The sequence below is a fragment of the Centruroides vittatus genome, unplaced genomic scaffold (genome assembly GCF_030686945.1).
Source record: "Centruroides vittatus isolate TY-2023 unplaced genomic scaffold, ASM3068694v2 contig_1168, whole genome shotgun sequence".
NCBI lineage: Eukaryota > Metazoa > Arthropoda > Arachnida > Scorpiones > Buthidae > Centruroides > Centruroides vittatus.
In genome coordinates, this window is record NW_027120749.1 from 1,869,820 (window position 1) to 1,884,717 (window position 14,898).

The following is a 14,898-nucleotide window of genomic DNA, read 5'->3' on the forward strand; positions in this document are numbered from 1 at the left end:
ACAAGATAGTTCGACGTTCACGTTTCAGAGATGAAAACTTCCGCAGCAACCTCTCTACTGTTTTTACAATGGGAATTCGCGTCGCATTAATTTTGTCTCCGTGGGCATTGTCTTAATATCTGATGGTACATACCTGTACCAGATATGCACCGTTTAATGCGACCAACTGCATATACGACAATGGTCCCATAAGATTATAATCGAACTGAAAAATTTGTAGCAACCTGTATCTTGTCCATGTTTGAACACACAAGAAGTTATTGTGTTACGTATTGCTTATATTTTAGTAATACATTATATCAGTGACGCAGCCAGGGAAGCAATTGCCTCTTCCAGCTCGACCATCTACCAATATCCATTTTTGAACAATTGAAGAAACTTGTTTATACGCCAGTGTAAAAGTAAACTAAAGTCAATCGCCAAATAATCGTAGAGCTGGTAGTTTTATTTTTAGTAACGTAATAAGATTTAATCCTTTCACTCACATAGAAGACTGACTCAAACCACCCACGAAATTACCGGCTCTGGCGGCTAGAGTACGAGTGACAGACTGTATGTAGTGTTTTCCACGATTATGTATATAATAAAGGATACATACATGTAGCCTTTAAATTCATGGAAACTACATTCTATAAATAATAATTAGATGTTTTCCATACCACAATCACTGATAATATAATACTTTCGTATTTACTGAAAATATTAAAGATTATTTTAATAACGCCCTTATTTCATCAATCTGACTCCATATCTTTATAAACTGCAGGGAGCAATAAGAGCATTTTTAAACTAACTTGTAAGTGATATTAAAGACATTTACGTAATTAATTTAAACGTTGTTTTTTATTCTTAAAATTTTTTAAACAACTTATCGAAATATTTTAAGTTTAAAAAGTAAAATCTTTCTGATTCAAATTGTTTTATCATGTAGGCTTATAATTAGAACTTTATATACTAATTTACATACATTGTTTCATCTTTTTCATGATCCAGCATTTTACAGAATAAATTATTGTAATTCTTGATGTAAATTCTTTGAATTACAAAATTTTTTAAAGATTTATTTGTTATTAAGTAAATCAATTAACTTAAGGACCTATGTAGAAATGGAAATTTTACTTCAAAATATTTGGAATGTTTAATAAAATAATGAAAACTTCAGGTTTAAAGCCTTGAGTATAACTTACTGACATATAAGTAAACACACAACATTATTATTATTATTATACACTTGTTTAATGCCATTTCATATATTTTCAAAGACATTTACAAAAAAAGATGGGACTCGAATATTATACAATTTAATAAGGAGATTGTTATCTAATTTCCCATCTCCTGACAAGTTAAAATTAGCATACTACAAATTCTTATCTTCTCATTAGGAATTAATTAGGAATTACAAAAAATTAAATTGGCCACCATAAATTTATGGTATTTATCTCCTCGGTAAGGGATCGGAAATATAAAGTATGCTAAAAACTTGTGAAAAAATATAATCACAGACTAGGAGTAAATACTCCTACCAACTGTAATGATGATTATTAGTTAAACAGTTTTTTCTATACAAATATTAAACATTGTTATTTAGTTGTATAAATGTTTTGTTATATACCAGATTATAAAAAATTTAAAGGCAACATTTTGATTTAAATTAAAAAATATCTGATATTTTTACAAATCACCTGAATAGTACTAAAATTGGACCTCTTGATTTATTGTTCAAAAAAATATAATTTTTAACAATTTAACAAATTCTCTTTATGTTATATCACATTTTTTTCAATAAAAGTTGAATTTCCAGTTATAATATGATGTGTGGAGAATGAATATATATGATTTCTTTTTAACAAGAGATGTAATTTGCACATCTTTTCATGAAATTTTCCTTTAAAAAGAAAGCAAAAATATATTCTATTTTTAGTCTATAACTAAATGCTGGCATTTACAGCAATTTCTTTACATACATAATTATAATTTTTTTTAAATGATAGTCTTTCTTGGAAGCTTTTTATATATTTGGATGAAAACTGTCCGATCTTTGCACGGTGGATGGATGTAGATAATCTCTATCCTCGACGTAGTAATCGGGATAAGGTATCTGGTTTCCATAGAACCTTTCTTGTTCTTCTCTCTGTTTTGCAAACTCTTCCTCCAATTTCTAAAATACATTAAAATTCATTTTCAATATAAACACAGACTAAATGAAAATAATGGTATACAGTTTTAAAACCAAGAGCAAATATTAAATAACAAAATCATTCATAGAAGTAGTCATACAAGTATATATTTACAATATGTTTTCAAGATATTGTGAATATGTTTAAAATAATAATGTTTTTTATTTTCATAAACTACATTTTTATATTAGAGAAAAAGCACTGAAATGCTATGTATATAGAGATTTTGATATATAGTTTTGACAGTAGGATAATAAAAACATGCAATAAAATGTTTGAAATGCAGATGTACAAAGGAATGTTAAGAACAAGTTGGATGCAAAGAACTTCAGATGAAAAAGTTGCATAGAAAATGAAAAGAAATTGTAAAATAAGAAGTTGGCATACTTTGGACACATTCAATATGCTATAGTCCAGGGATGGCAAACCTTTTTGAGTCTGTGTGCCATATTGTAAGCATACTTAGCTTTAAAGATGTTAATGCATGTCAATGTCCTAGACTTCGAATAATGATATTTAAAGAATTAAATATTAGAATTAAGAATTAAGAATTAAATTAAATATAAATAAAGCGTATTCGTTTAATTTAAAGAAATTAAACGAATACGCTTTAATTCGAATAAATGTAAAAAATCTGATTGAAAAAAAGATGATCAGGTGATAAACAGAAAGGATGATTGAAAAAGACAGAAATCATATGATACATTACGTGCCAGATGATTTCTCTTACATGCCATAGGTTCGCCATCCCTGCCATAGTCTATGGCATATTGAATGGTAAGGTAGAAGGATAAATGAAAAATGAAAGCAAGGAAGATAACTTCATAGTTGGATAACATTAAAAAAATGAACTATAAATGAAATTGAATGTTTGTATCACCTGGCATTTAATAGATGTTTAATTGCTAATTATATACAGTAAGACCCTGCTTAATGCAGGGGATGGATGCACTCCTAGATGACAAAGCACTAAATGAAACAGCTTTAAATAAGGTCATTTTAACATATAGTAAATAGGGATAGGGGAACACATGACCAAAAATAAACAAATTTTACTTTAATTTTAACTTATTTTTATGTTAATTTGCATAATAATATATGTTAAATAACACACAAACATGTGCACACAGAAATGTAAAGTTCATTTTTAGTGACAAAGGTCCTGACTTTTCTAAAATTTCTTCTTTTTTTTTTAGTTGTGAAGTTTCATTTGTTGCTTTTTTCTTTCCTTAAGCAAATGTCGGTAGCAGAAGATCACATCCAAAACGTCTCATCTTGTTTTTGCACTCCTTTCAAAAATCTGGATCATTGGCTACAATTTGATCAATGATTTCAGTAATCGTTACCAAATTTTTACTAAGGAAACCTGTAAAGAAATTTTTTGGGTTCTTTGTTTTCCGAATCTCTATTTTCCAGTTCTACATGAATTTCTTGTTCTGCCAGTTCTTGAAGGTTGTTGTTGGTAAGACTCTCACCAGAAACCTGCAGTAACTCCTCAATATCCTGCTCGTCTACATCTCCTCCAGCTGTATCAATTAGGTTGATAATTTGGTCAACCTAAGAATACAGCGATACGCTCTTCTCATTGAGAATTCTTGGATACCTTCAGCCATAACTTCTACCACACTTCGTTCATGCATTTATCAGTTAATTCTTGCCAAGCAAAGTTGATATTTCCTATGGCTTTCATAATGTTATATTTTTTCCAAAATTGCACCAAACAAACATAGATTTAAAGAAACTACACCTTTTTGTCACCTTTTACTGATCGCTTCATGTTCATAAGTAATCGTATTATATACAAATCAATGAAATGCCACGGTAATTTAAATTGGCATAAATCTTGAGCTTTTTTTAGGCTTCGAGCAGACCGTGTTATATCAAATCAGCATTAAGCAGGGTCTTACTGTATTTGGCAATCAACAAACATCTATTAAATGCCAGGTGATATGAAGATTCAATTATATCATAAATTGTACTAGATATATATTTTGGACACATCTGTTTTAAATGGAATAAAAACAAAAAACACAGAAATCTCTACTTTGGTTTTGTATTTTTTTTTGTTCTGTATAATCTCTCACTCTCATTTCAAGTATTACTTGAATGCAGGATATGAATTATTTTATCTTTTCAAATGTATGTTCAAAATGTGAATTTACTTATTCTTAACTGAAATGCTAACAATGCAAATAATTTTTTGTATAAATTACAATACAGTTTTGAAATCAAGTATAGTGCTATAATTATAGCTTTTAATCCAATTATAGAAGAAATACAGATTTACTTTTCATAGAAAAATGTTTTGTTTAATTGTTTATTAACATATGACTCAAGTTTAATCATAAAATACAAAATAATTAAGAGAATGCTAAGCTATCAATAAAATATCATATGAATAGAAGAGAGAGAAAGAAATAGTTGAAATGTGCAGTAAAGATTTCAGTTCAATAACTTTATTTTTCTCAATATTTTAAAGTTGTTTAGTGCAAATTACACAAAATAAAATAATCAACAAAATATTCTGAAAAATCAAAATTATTCCTGCATGTAAACTTAAAAATTTGTGATATAATAAATAACTAAATTTGAAGTAAACCTGTAAAGATTAATGCTAAATTACAAATTTACTTTTCTTTTTGAATATATTTTGTAATACAGAAATTTAATTTTACCTGTTTTCGTGGTTTAAGATTAGTTTTCCATTCTCGAAGTTCTATTAAATGTTCTTCTTCTAATTGTTTTAATTTAAGAGTCTCGTGCTCCATCAGCATTTTGCGTTTTTCATTCTTATCAAATTAAAAAACAATATGAAAATCAAAGTTGCTAAAATTAAGTATTTAAAGTGAACAATAAATCCAATAATTACCTGTAACTGTTCTAATTCACGAATGGTCGTGTCTGCAGCAGCTCTTAACTCTTCTAACTGACGTTTGTGTTTTAGTTCTTGTCGTTGTTGCTCTGCTTTATATCTTTTCTTTTCTCCATCTTGGAACTAGAAATTTTTAAAGAAAATTTAAATAATAGAAAAATGTTCATATTCTATAAATTAATTTTAAAATAAATGTATTTAAAAATTATATAATGAACAAACAATCTACTTTATTAATGCTTCTACTAAATAAGTACAGTTTCAATTTTGTGCACTCCGGAATTTTACAACTGTATTTGTTTATTAAATGTAAAGATTCAAATGTCTAAAAGATAAACTAAACATTTGAACAGTTTTTAGAAGTTTGAATCTTTATTTGTAATAAAAATTATATTTCTATCTCTAAAGATGAGTTGAAGATCTACATGTTTAGCTTAATCAATAAGAATAAGTTATTTATACAGTCAAGTCCACATAAGTCATCAACTAGACACCATCAGTTAAGTAGTCAGTTGTCTGTGATCCCAGCCAACTTACATAGGCATTAATGTTAAAAAAAACTCTGGTTTACTCGACACCATTTAACTTGTCTCCACTGGATAAATCAACATATTTTTTCTGTCCCACACTCATTTATACGTCTGATAAATCGACTCTCTTCCTGAAAAAAAATGAGTTCACACCACACAGCTTAACATCAGAATCCAATTTTGCATTTTCTCACCTTTCATTCATGCATTATTTGCAGCAAGTGTTTCAGTTAGAAATGAGTATTCGAAATCTAACACTTACGCTGAAAGAAAAACTTTTATCTGAATTTGAATGTAATAGAACTTTGCAAGCTGAATTTGCAAAACAAGAAACCTTCCAAGAACAGCATTGGTGAAAATTTCGAAGAAAAAAAGAGGAAATTAAGAAACTTTTTCTTAGTCTTTGTTGTGACTGTCTCAAAAACGCCAGAGAAAGTCACTGTGTAAAGATGTCGAAGATGCTCTGGTAAATTGGCTAAAGCAAATTCATTCAAAGGAATCTTCCTGTTTCAGGGCCGATACTGAAACAAAAAGCAATGAAATCGCTGAGGTACTTGGAGTAGAAACCAACTTTAGTGCCAGTGATGGATGGTCAGAAAGATTCATTGCATGTACTGTATAAAGCATTACTGTATTTTCCTAACTGTAGTTTTGTGGTTTTTTCAACTATGTCTTAGTCATCATATCGGATAACTTGACACATTTCCACTTCCCTTTGGGGTGTTGACTTATGCAAACTTGACTGTATTAATATATATAATATAATATATTTAGATCATCATCTTGGTATCCTATACAACATATATAATGGTGCTTAGTGCTACACCAGACCAAATTTAAAGCATAATTACAAAAATAAATGTTCTGTTTATTTGTTGTTTGTGTATGTATCAGTGTTTAAGAATTTCCTGACTATGTGACATATGTTTAGTATTGCAGACTTCTGAAGTTTGATGTATATGTTGTGTTATTAAACCTAATGTGTTTATGGTATGATGTCTGTGCAAAAAAGTACTACTGGTATAATACATACCTGATCTAGTATCAATAGATGTTTTATTTCATGGGGCAAGTTCTGATTATTTACTAATTTTTTTTTCAGTGTACCTTGTGGGTAGTTTGTTACAGCTATATCTATAATGTGATTATGTTTTGTTTATTAATAAATGTAAGGTCTGTTGTGATAGATTGTTTTGTCTGTGATTATGCATGGTCTTAGTTTATTTTGTGAGTATTACTTTCTATGACTGTCTGAGGGTATGTATTTGTAATATGTTTCCTGTGGATTGTTTGTTTGTACAAGCTGTTGATGTATTATAATACCTATTTGGTTATGTCAATGTAAATAATCAGTTTTTATTAAAATGTTTGCAGCCTGATGTGATATGTTGTGTAGTTTCATGCATGATGTGACATTTCTTATAAGTATTGCCTGTAAGTGCTGTGTCTTTTAAAATGTACTTCTTGTTTCTTAATCTGGTTTGTATAGCAATCAAGAACTGTTCTGTGCTTCATCCACAAATCAGCCAGCAGTTTGATGCAGTTTTATCAACATAATCCTGGCTGAAATTATTAGGGTGCCTACTGTGAGTAGGTACCAGGTCTGTCTGATGGTGTCTGTTCATTTTGTGTACTATGTTAACCCATCCAATTTTGACATTTTTCTTCGTTGCGTGTTGCACCATATTGAATTTTTGTCGATGTTAAGCCTAATGAAAATTACATGTTTTTGAAAGAATAATTGTGGCTATTGTTTCGTCCAAAATTATTTTTTATTTTGCACAAACAAAATAAATATATTAATATATGTAAAAACAAAAAAAAAATAATATTTTGGAAGTTAGTTTTAATATAAAAATTATAATGACTAGCAACATTTAGTTTCAAAAACATTCTGATGCTGAAACAAGATATCTCAGGTCAACCAGTCAAGGTCAGCAGGTCGTGACCCAAGATATGTTGAAATAACACAATACAGGTTAAATCCAAGTCAGTGTTATGAAAGTTTAATGGTATGCTGTTTTTGTCTGCAAGAGTTACTGCTTTGTGTAATAATAATGTTTCTTATTTTCTGTAGAACAATTCTTGCAGTTGTGTATTTGTTTATAGTGAAGGCTTACACATCAAAATCAGACAATCTACCAAGTTATCAAGGTTATCTGTGCAGTGTCATCCTTCCACTTTAGGAGAAAGAGTCAGCCTTTCCACAGAGGACTTAGTATGGTATTTTATGTTTTGTTAATGTTATTTGTATTTCCTTTGGACTAGTTCTGTGTGTCCAATGTATAACTCCAAATGAATATGTCAGTACTGGAATGATGTGTTAATTGCTTTAAATGTTGTTCTGCATTCAATTGTGTTGTAAGTATTGCATTTAATCTGTAAATAATGGATAAGGTACTTATTGTGCTTATGGTTCTTTCTTGCATAGGTGTAGTACCTAATACACTATACAAAATTCTGGAAATACTAAGGTTTTTACAATAGCACATTACAGAACACTGCCATACTAAATACATTTTACATAGGAAATTCTTAAACAGAAATACATAGATGAACAGCATATAATATAATAACAACTTGTTCTGTAGCTAATAAGCTTGCCCTTGGTTGGTGTAACACTAGGCACCAGTATATCTGCCCTGTAAGATATATTCTAGCAACACTATAATAATAAATAATTTATTGTAAGAGATGAAAAACAAATTTTTGTCAGCTTAGATAAAATTATTATAATAAAATTTTAATAATAACACTTTTAACACATCTGCATCAGAGACTGCTATTCTTAGTTTTTAAGCTTTAAAATCTAATTTTAAAGTTGTTATATATGTATATATTTGGAAATTAAACTGTTTATTAACAATAGTAAAATACAGAATTTTCTTATGAAATTAATAACAAACCTTTCTTATCTTCATTCTCTCATCATCTGGTGATTCTGTTAAATTTGTTATACTAATTCGGAGGCTCTCTCTAAACATTAGTTCTCGTGTTTTCATCTCTGACCTTATACGTTTCGGCAACTGCCTCTTTTCAACAGCTTGTTGCTTCACTAACATTTCTTCTTTCCTCACATTCATTCTCTTCACTTGTTCTAATTCCTATTTATTAAAATCATAATTTATTATTTATTATTCTTTTTTGATAGATTTTTGAAATTAAATGTTTGTGTTTTATACCTTTTCATGACGTATTAACATTTGATGACGCTGTAGAAAAAATATATCCTTTAACTGTCGCTTACTTAACTGATGTTTTTCATGAAGATGTCTCTCTTCATATTCCCATAAAGCTGCTTCTTTTGCTGTAAAAATTTTAAAATTTTTCAAATTTCTTAACTGATAAAATCATATTTAATAATCCTAAACCAATTTTTTTCCAAATAAATTGTTTTCATTTTCATTAACCATATTTTTAGATAAAAATAAAAACATTCACGTTTATTTAATTTCATTATTAAAGCTAACTCTAACTTTATTTAATTAATTCATCAATATTATATAACAGACTTTTTATCTAAAAATTATCATCTGTTGTGTTTTACAAATCTTGATAAAAGAAGCTTTACTTAATAATTATTTTTGCAATATAGGTATTATCAAATATTATCAAACAATCATGTAGAAAAAATTTTCAAGCTATTTAATTTAATGACTATTGTAATAAAATTTCTTAATAAACTAATATTTTATGAAAATTGTTCAATAAACATTTAAACTCCATACTATCAATTTTTTTCAATATATTTTATGAAAATTTGTAATTTGGTGAAAAGTTTCAGCCTAAAATAAAAATACAAAAAACTTGCAGCAGACATTTTTTTTAGACTTATGCTAGACATGTATTTCAAATTCTTCCTGTAATTAAAATTTCATTAAAAAAAACCATCATAATTAATTTATATCACACATTTAAATTCAGAATTAACTTATTTCATGTTCATTAGTAGACAATTAAAAATTTCTTGTCAGTTTGATAGTTTTTGTCAAATGTAACTTCTATTGAAATAATCAAAGATATGATGTTAAAATTATTTTACAACTTTTTACTATTATAATTATTAAGTAGGTTAATTCACTTTAAAAAATATATTAGGTCTTGATAGATTCTGGTAAGTCTGTTGCAAATGGATAGCTGTGTAAGAAGCTTTTAATAATCAGTAGTTACTTTTTTAAATAAAAAACAACTATGAAACAAGAAATTTACATTGATTTATAAACATTTATGAATTATCCCTTATATTATTTCTTTGTCCAAATACAGAAAGAACATGTGAGAAATTACATTATAAAAAAGGCAGATAAACTAATAAATATCACATATTGCAGTCTGACTTCTCAGATCTAGCCACAACTCAAATTTCCTGTTGTGGCACTTTCTAAAATGCACACAATGTGTTTTGACATACTCAATAAGACCCCAAAGTAAAATTCATGTCAAGATTCTTTTAATAATCAACTAAAATGTGATCCATCAATGTGAACATGTCACATATTGGGGACACTTATTACTGCAGCCATAATGCAATATGATAAAAATATCTGTGCAAAAATAAGTAACAAATTTCTTTATTATTTAGAATAAAATCAAATTCTAATCTACAATGAGAAATATACCAAAAATAAACAGTTAGCCACATTTATTTTGTTTTAAATTTTAGCCTTAAATTTTGAAGACAAACTTCTATTTATCATTATTTTTTACTAATTTTAATATAAAAATTTGTTTGGAGTTGGTCTCTTTGTGGGAGTATCACTATTAAAATCAAATCTGTAATCATTTGAAGAAGTGACACTTACCCATATATTTTGTATCAACTGGACAGATAGATAACAACAAAAAAATCCAGCAATGAAATTTACTAACATTGCAACATCAGACACACAAGTACAATGGAAGCAGGCAACCGCCATCAGACCCACATCTAATATACACTATGAGATATCTAGAAAAATTGGAAATTTTTAAAGCGGACAAAAATTCCGGTTGTATCAACCATAGAGATGTGGACAGCTTGTCTACCGCATGGTGGTCCTTTTATGAAAGTTAATTTTATTAAGGAACATTTATTGGTTATTTTTATTTTATTTCGGTAGTTATTTATTTTATTAATTTCATCTATGATTTATGTTGTTTGTTTGTTTGTTTATTTATTTTAGAATTCTTGTTATCGTTTTTTTTTAATTTTTGTATTCACGTTCTATTCTATCATAACTGAAGAAGGTCAGTAAAGCCGATTGAAAACATTATTATTTAGTAAATTTCATTGCTGGATTTTTTAAAGGTGTGATTTTTTTGTTGTAAAGTGACTTACAAATAAATTTCTTATTTGACTTAAATCTATAATACTTTTTTAAATGTATAGAATTTTAAGGTATCATATGTAGATATCAGGAATTCATAAACAAAATAATTAACAGGAAATTGTCTTGTTGACTGTGAATTATAAAAAAAAAAAAAAAAAATGAGAGAGTTACATTTATTACACTACGGTTCTTTTAATCATACGACATTTTGCAATAGGAACTTTGGTGAATATTTTTCTAACAATAAACATTGTTTGGAATTAGTCCTTTGGTGGAAATTATAAATAAATTATTTATTAAAATTATCTGTGAAAAAATAAGTAACAAATTTTTGCACAGATATTTTTTTATTACATTGAATTGTGGATGCATTAATAAGCATCCATAATGCATTGTGGCATTTTCACATTGCAAGATTGTGTTTTGATTGATTATTAAAAGAATTTTGACATGAATTTGATTTGTGGCTTTGTTGAATATGACAAAATGCATTGTGTGCATTTTTGAAAGTGCCATGACACAAAATTTTCATTGTGACTGGATCTGAAAAGCCAGAACATATTGTCATCAGTTTTTTCATTCAAGGAGTGTTTTTGATCTTTGAGCCTAACATATATACAAAAATCTAATTCTTACATTTTTTTAAAATGAATTTTGCAATGTAAAAATGAATGTCTGTAACTTTACTATGTATCATATGAAGACCAAAATTAAGCTTTTAAAAAGAACAGAAATAATGAAATACCTCTTAATAACTGTTGTTTTTGTTGGAGAAACTGACGTTCTAGCATTGCAATCTTTTCTCTGTGACTATCTGCCAACCTTTTCATAGATAATTCATGATTTTCATTTAATTTTTCTAGAAACACTCGCTCCTGAAAATGATATAAAAAAAAATTAGTTATGTTCAATATTTTAAAATTTCTATATTTCTCTTATTAAAATTAAATTTAAAAATATCATTGAGTTAATAAAATTATGTATTAAATATAGATGACATATATAACGTGAATAAAATTTTAATAACTGCTATTTATAAGACAGTGTTATGTAATGATTTGTTTATGATACATAAGAGTGACTAAATGTTTCACTTAATAGTTCTCTCTCTAATGCATTGATGCAGTGCTATAGGCAACATATTTAGGAGGTAATACAAGACTTGCAAACATTTTACTAGTATGCACAGAAGAAGGTTTACAATAAATGTTCAAATAATTTTCCTCTTGCTTCTAAATATAGACAGAATCTGTTCAATGTTAAATGTCAAACATGATTGAAAACAAAAAGTTAACTTTAACCACATCTGCAACTGTGGGCTGCTATTTTAATAATTATGTGGATTCTCATAAATCATAGACAACATATATGCCCCAAAGAAAAAAAAATCTAATGGCAATAAGTCTGGCAATTGGGCAGGTTACACTTTAGGACCACCTTGTCCAATCCAGCACTGATGAAATGTTTGATGTAAATAATCCCTCATATTGATACCAAAGTGAGCTGCTGCCTCATTCTGTTGGATCAACATCTGCTTTCTAGTTGCAAGTGGTACATCTTTCAAAACTTGTGGTACATTTCCTCCATGAAAACATGAGACACATTAACATTCAGCACATACAGTAAAATATAAAGCCAATAAGTAGTTACCAATGATCTTGGTCCAAAAATTCACTTCAAATCAGGATTGATAGGATTAGATAAGTCGCACAGGAATTTACATCCATCCAGATATGACAGTTGTGAGAAATGAATAATTTTCTTGCATGGACATTGCTTTGTTAGTAACTAATGCTGTTGAAGGAAATACAGCCTGAAATTGAGTCTGTTCCAATACCACTGTTGTACATAAGTAGATTGTGCTGGATAATCATCAGGACAAGGCCTGCACACATTATCAGCTAAATGGATGTAGCCAGTATTTATGCAGCATATTCTACAAAATGGTGTGATATGTCCCTATGGCATTGGCAATTGAAAGGCAGCTTGTAGAATTGAGCTGCACTTGTGCACAGCTGCCTCAAATTGTGGATTCCTTCTTAAGAACTTCCTTTCCCATCAATCTTCTAAAGAAGCAATATATTTCTCATAGATGTCAATGTAATGATAAGGTGGAATGGAAAGGTGGAATGGTGAGGTATTTGGTGGCCAGGATATCATTGTTCAGGCTTCTCATCCATCACTGTTTACTGGCCTGAATGCTAAATGCATAACAATCATCTCTTCTGAGGTATATCTCTGCATGCTGCTATTTCTACCTTAATCAAAAAAGTTTGGCTACCTTTATCTTCAATGTGATGAGAGGAAAATCTACATATTTTTATATGCTTTTTAAGTTACTCTGATTGTTTGTCTATCCAGATAAAAATATTGTGACTGAACATTCCCCCACTTCTCAATTTCTGTTCAAGCTGAAACTTGGAATACACATGTATTCCTGATAATAATACATTTTTTAGAGTTTGCAAACAATTTTAGCAATTAGAAAAAATTTAAAATTTGTAAATAAAATCTGATAACAAATAGTGATATGTAAAGTTTAATAAACATTTGTGAATATCATTTACGTCATGCAAAAGCAGCAATCCCTTGCTTCTTTTTAGTCATATTGTCTAAATAAAATTTTGTAATTTGCTGTTCTGTGTATAAAACTAAAAAATATTTTTAAAGAAATACTTTTTATTCACATAAATGTAATAAAAAATAATTTTTTTCAGCTTTCACAAAATTCTTGGTATTATGTAACCAAATATAAAATCATGGTGGTACTGGTGTTTAGAATTATACTTTCTATCAATTTTTATTGGCTTCCCATGAGCATCCAATACTTTTACTTTTGGTCACATAATACCAAGAATACTGTGAAAGATGAAAAAATTTATTTTTTACTTTTTAGTGCATTTATGTGAGTAAAAATTTTTTTATATAATTTATTTCCTCATCACTTTAGGACATTTGAATGCAAATAGTGCTACAATAGTGCATTAAAGAGAAAAATGTTATTAGCAAAAAATATTTATTTTTGTGTCCATTATAACCTAAACTTTCTGTTTATAATCTAAAGTCTGTTGGTCTAATTTTTATCCCTGTACATTTACATTAAAAATTTATCACTTGATGTTTTTTCCCTAATGGAAACAAACCTCAACCAATTAGCCATTTGAAACAAAATATCTTATAAAGGAAATATAGTCATCAATATAAAATAAACTTAAGAAGAAAATATTCTGTCTTTTGAAAGCAATTAATTCTTTCCTAACAGATGCATATATTCAAATATGATGTAAAATATCATTTGCAAAATAATACAAATAAAAAATATATATGTTGTAAAGTATACCGTTGAAATTAAATTTATGCATTGTTATTTAAATAATTATAAATGCTGAAAAGAATTAACTTACTCTTTCTGCTTGATCTAATTCCATTTGTTCCCTGCGAATTCGAAAGATGTCTTTTCTTTTATCTTTTGGTAATAATTCTGTTTCTTGTTTGAGCAATTTAAATTCATTCTTGAGAGAATCACGGAAAGCTCTTAATTCTTTTTCCTAAATAAAAACAAATGAATATTAGGAAGTAAAACACAAAGGAAAAGAAATTTTAAGACAAAGTAAAATATAAATTCCAATTATTAAAATCTAATATTTTAATAAAGCTTCTAAAATTACTAGTAACTTATTTATATATAAATATGAAATTAATTTTGCAAGTTAACATTAAATACTTACTTGATCACAACGAATTTTTCTTGATGCAAACTTTAAATCCAATTCTTGCTGCTGTTCTGCCTTTTCTACTTGTTGTTTCTGTTGTCTGTTCAATGCCTCTAAATCATTATCATAGTTACGAAGTAATCCCTTCAGAAAATAATATAATTAGTTTGGAAAATTTTATTGTATAATTGAATAAAAGTAAAAATTACAATGCTACACAAGCAGATTAACTAAACATAATAATCTGCATTATGTTAAGAACTAATTAGTAAAAATGCACATACTAATTTAATTAAA

At 28.0% G+C, this 14,898-nt stretch overlaps 1 protein-coding gene across 1 annotated transcript in view; it reads right to left on the minus strand.

The window, feature by feature from the left end:
- Positions 1-1,211: 1,211 nt before the first annotated feature.
- LOC136981671 (serine/threonine-protein kinase 10-like) overlaps positions 1,212-14,898 on the minus strand; it is a 73,257-nt gene continuing 59,570 nt past the window's right edge. Inside the window, exons 15-22 of the mRNA XM_067278013.1 lie at positions 14,617-14,745; positions 14,293-14,436; positions 11,634-11,763; positions 8,762-8,886; positions 8,486-8,683; positions 5,047-5,172; positions 4,853-4,966; positions 1,212-2,158 (exon numbers count right to left, since the gene is read on the minus strand). Coding sequence (XP_067134114.1) covers positions 2,009-2,158; positions 4,853-4,966; positions 5,047-5,172; positions 8,486-8,683; positions 8,762-8,886; positions 11,634-11,763; positions 14,293-14,436; positions 14,617-14,745 — 1,116 coding nt within the window. The 3' untranslated portion in view covers positions 1,212-2,008. The remainder of the gene's footprint in view (positions 2,159-4,852; positions 4,967-5,046; positions 5,173-8,485; positions 8,684-8,761; positions 8,887-11,633; positions 11,764-14,292; positions 14,437-14,616; positions 14,746-14,898) is intronic.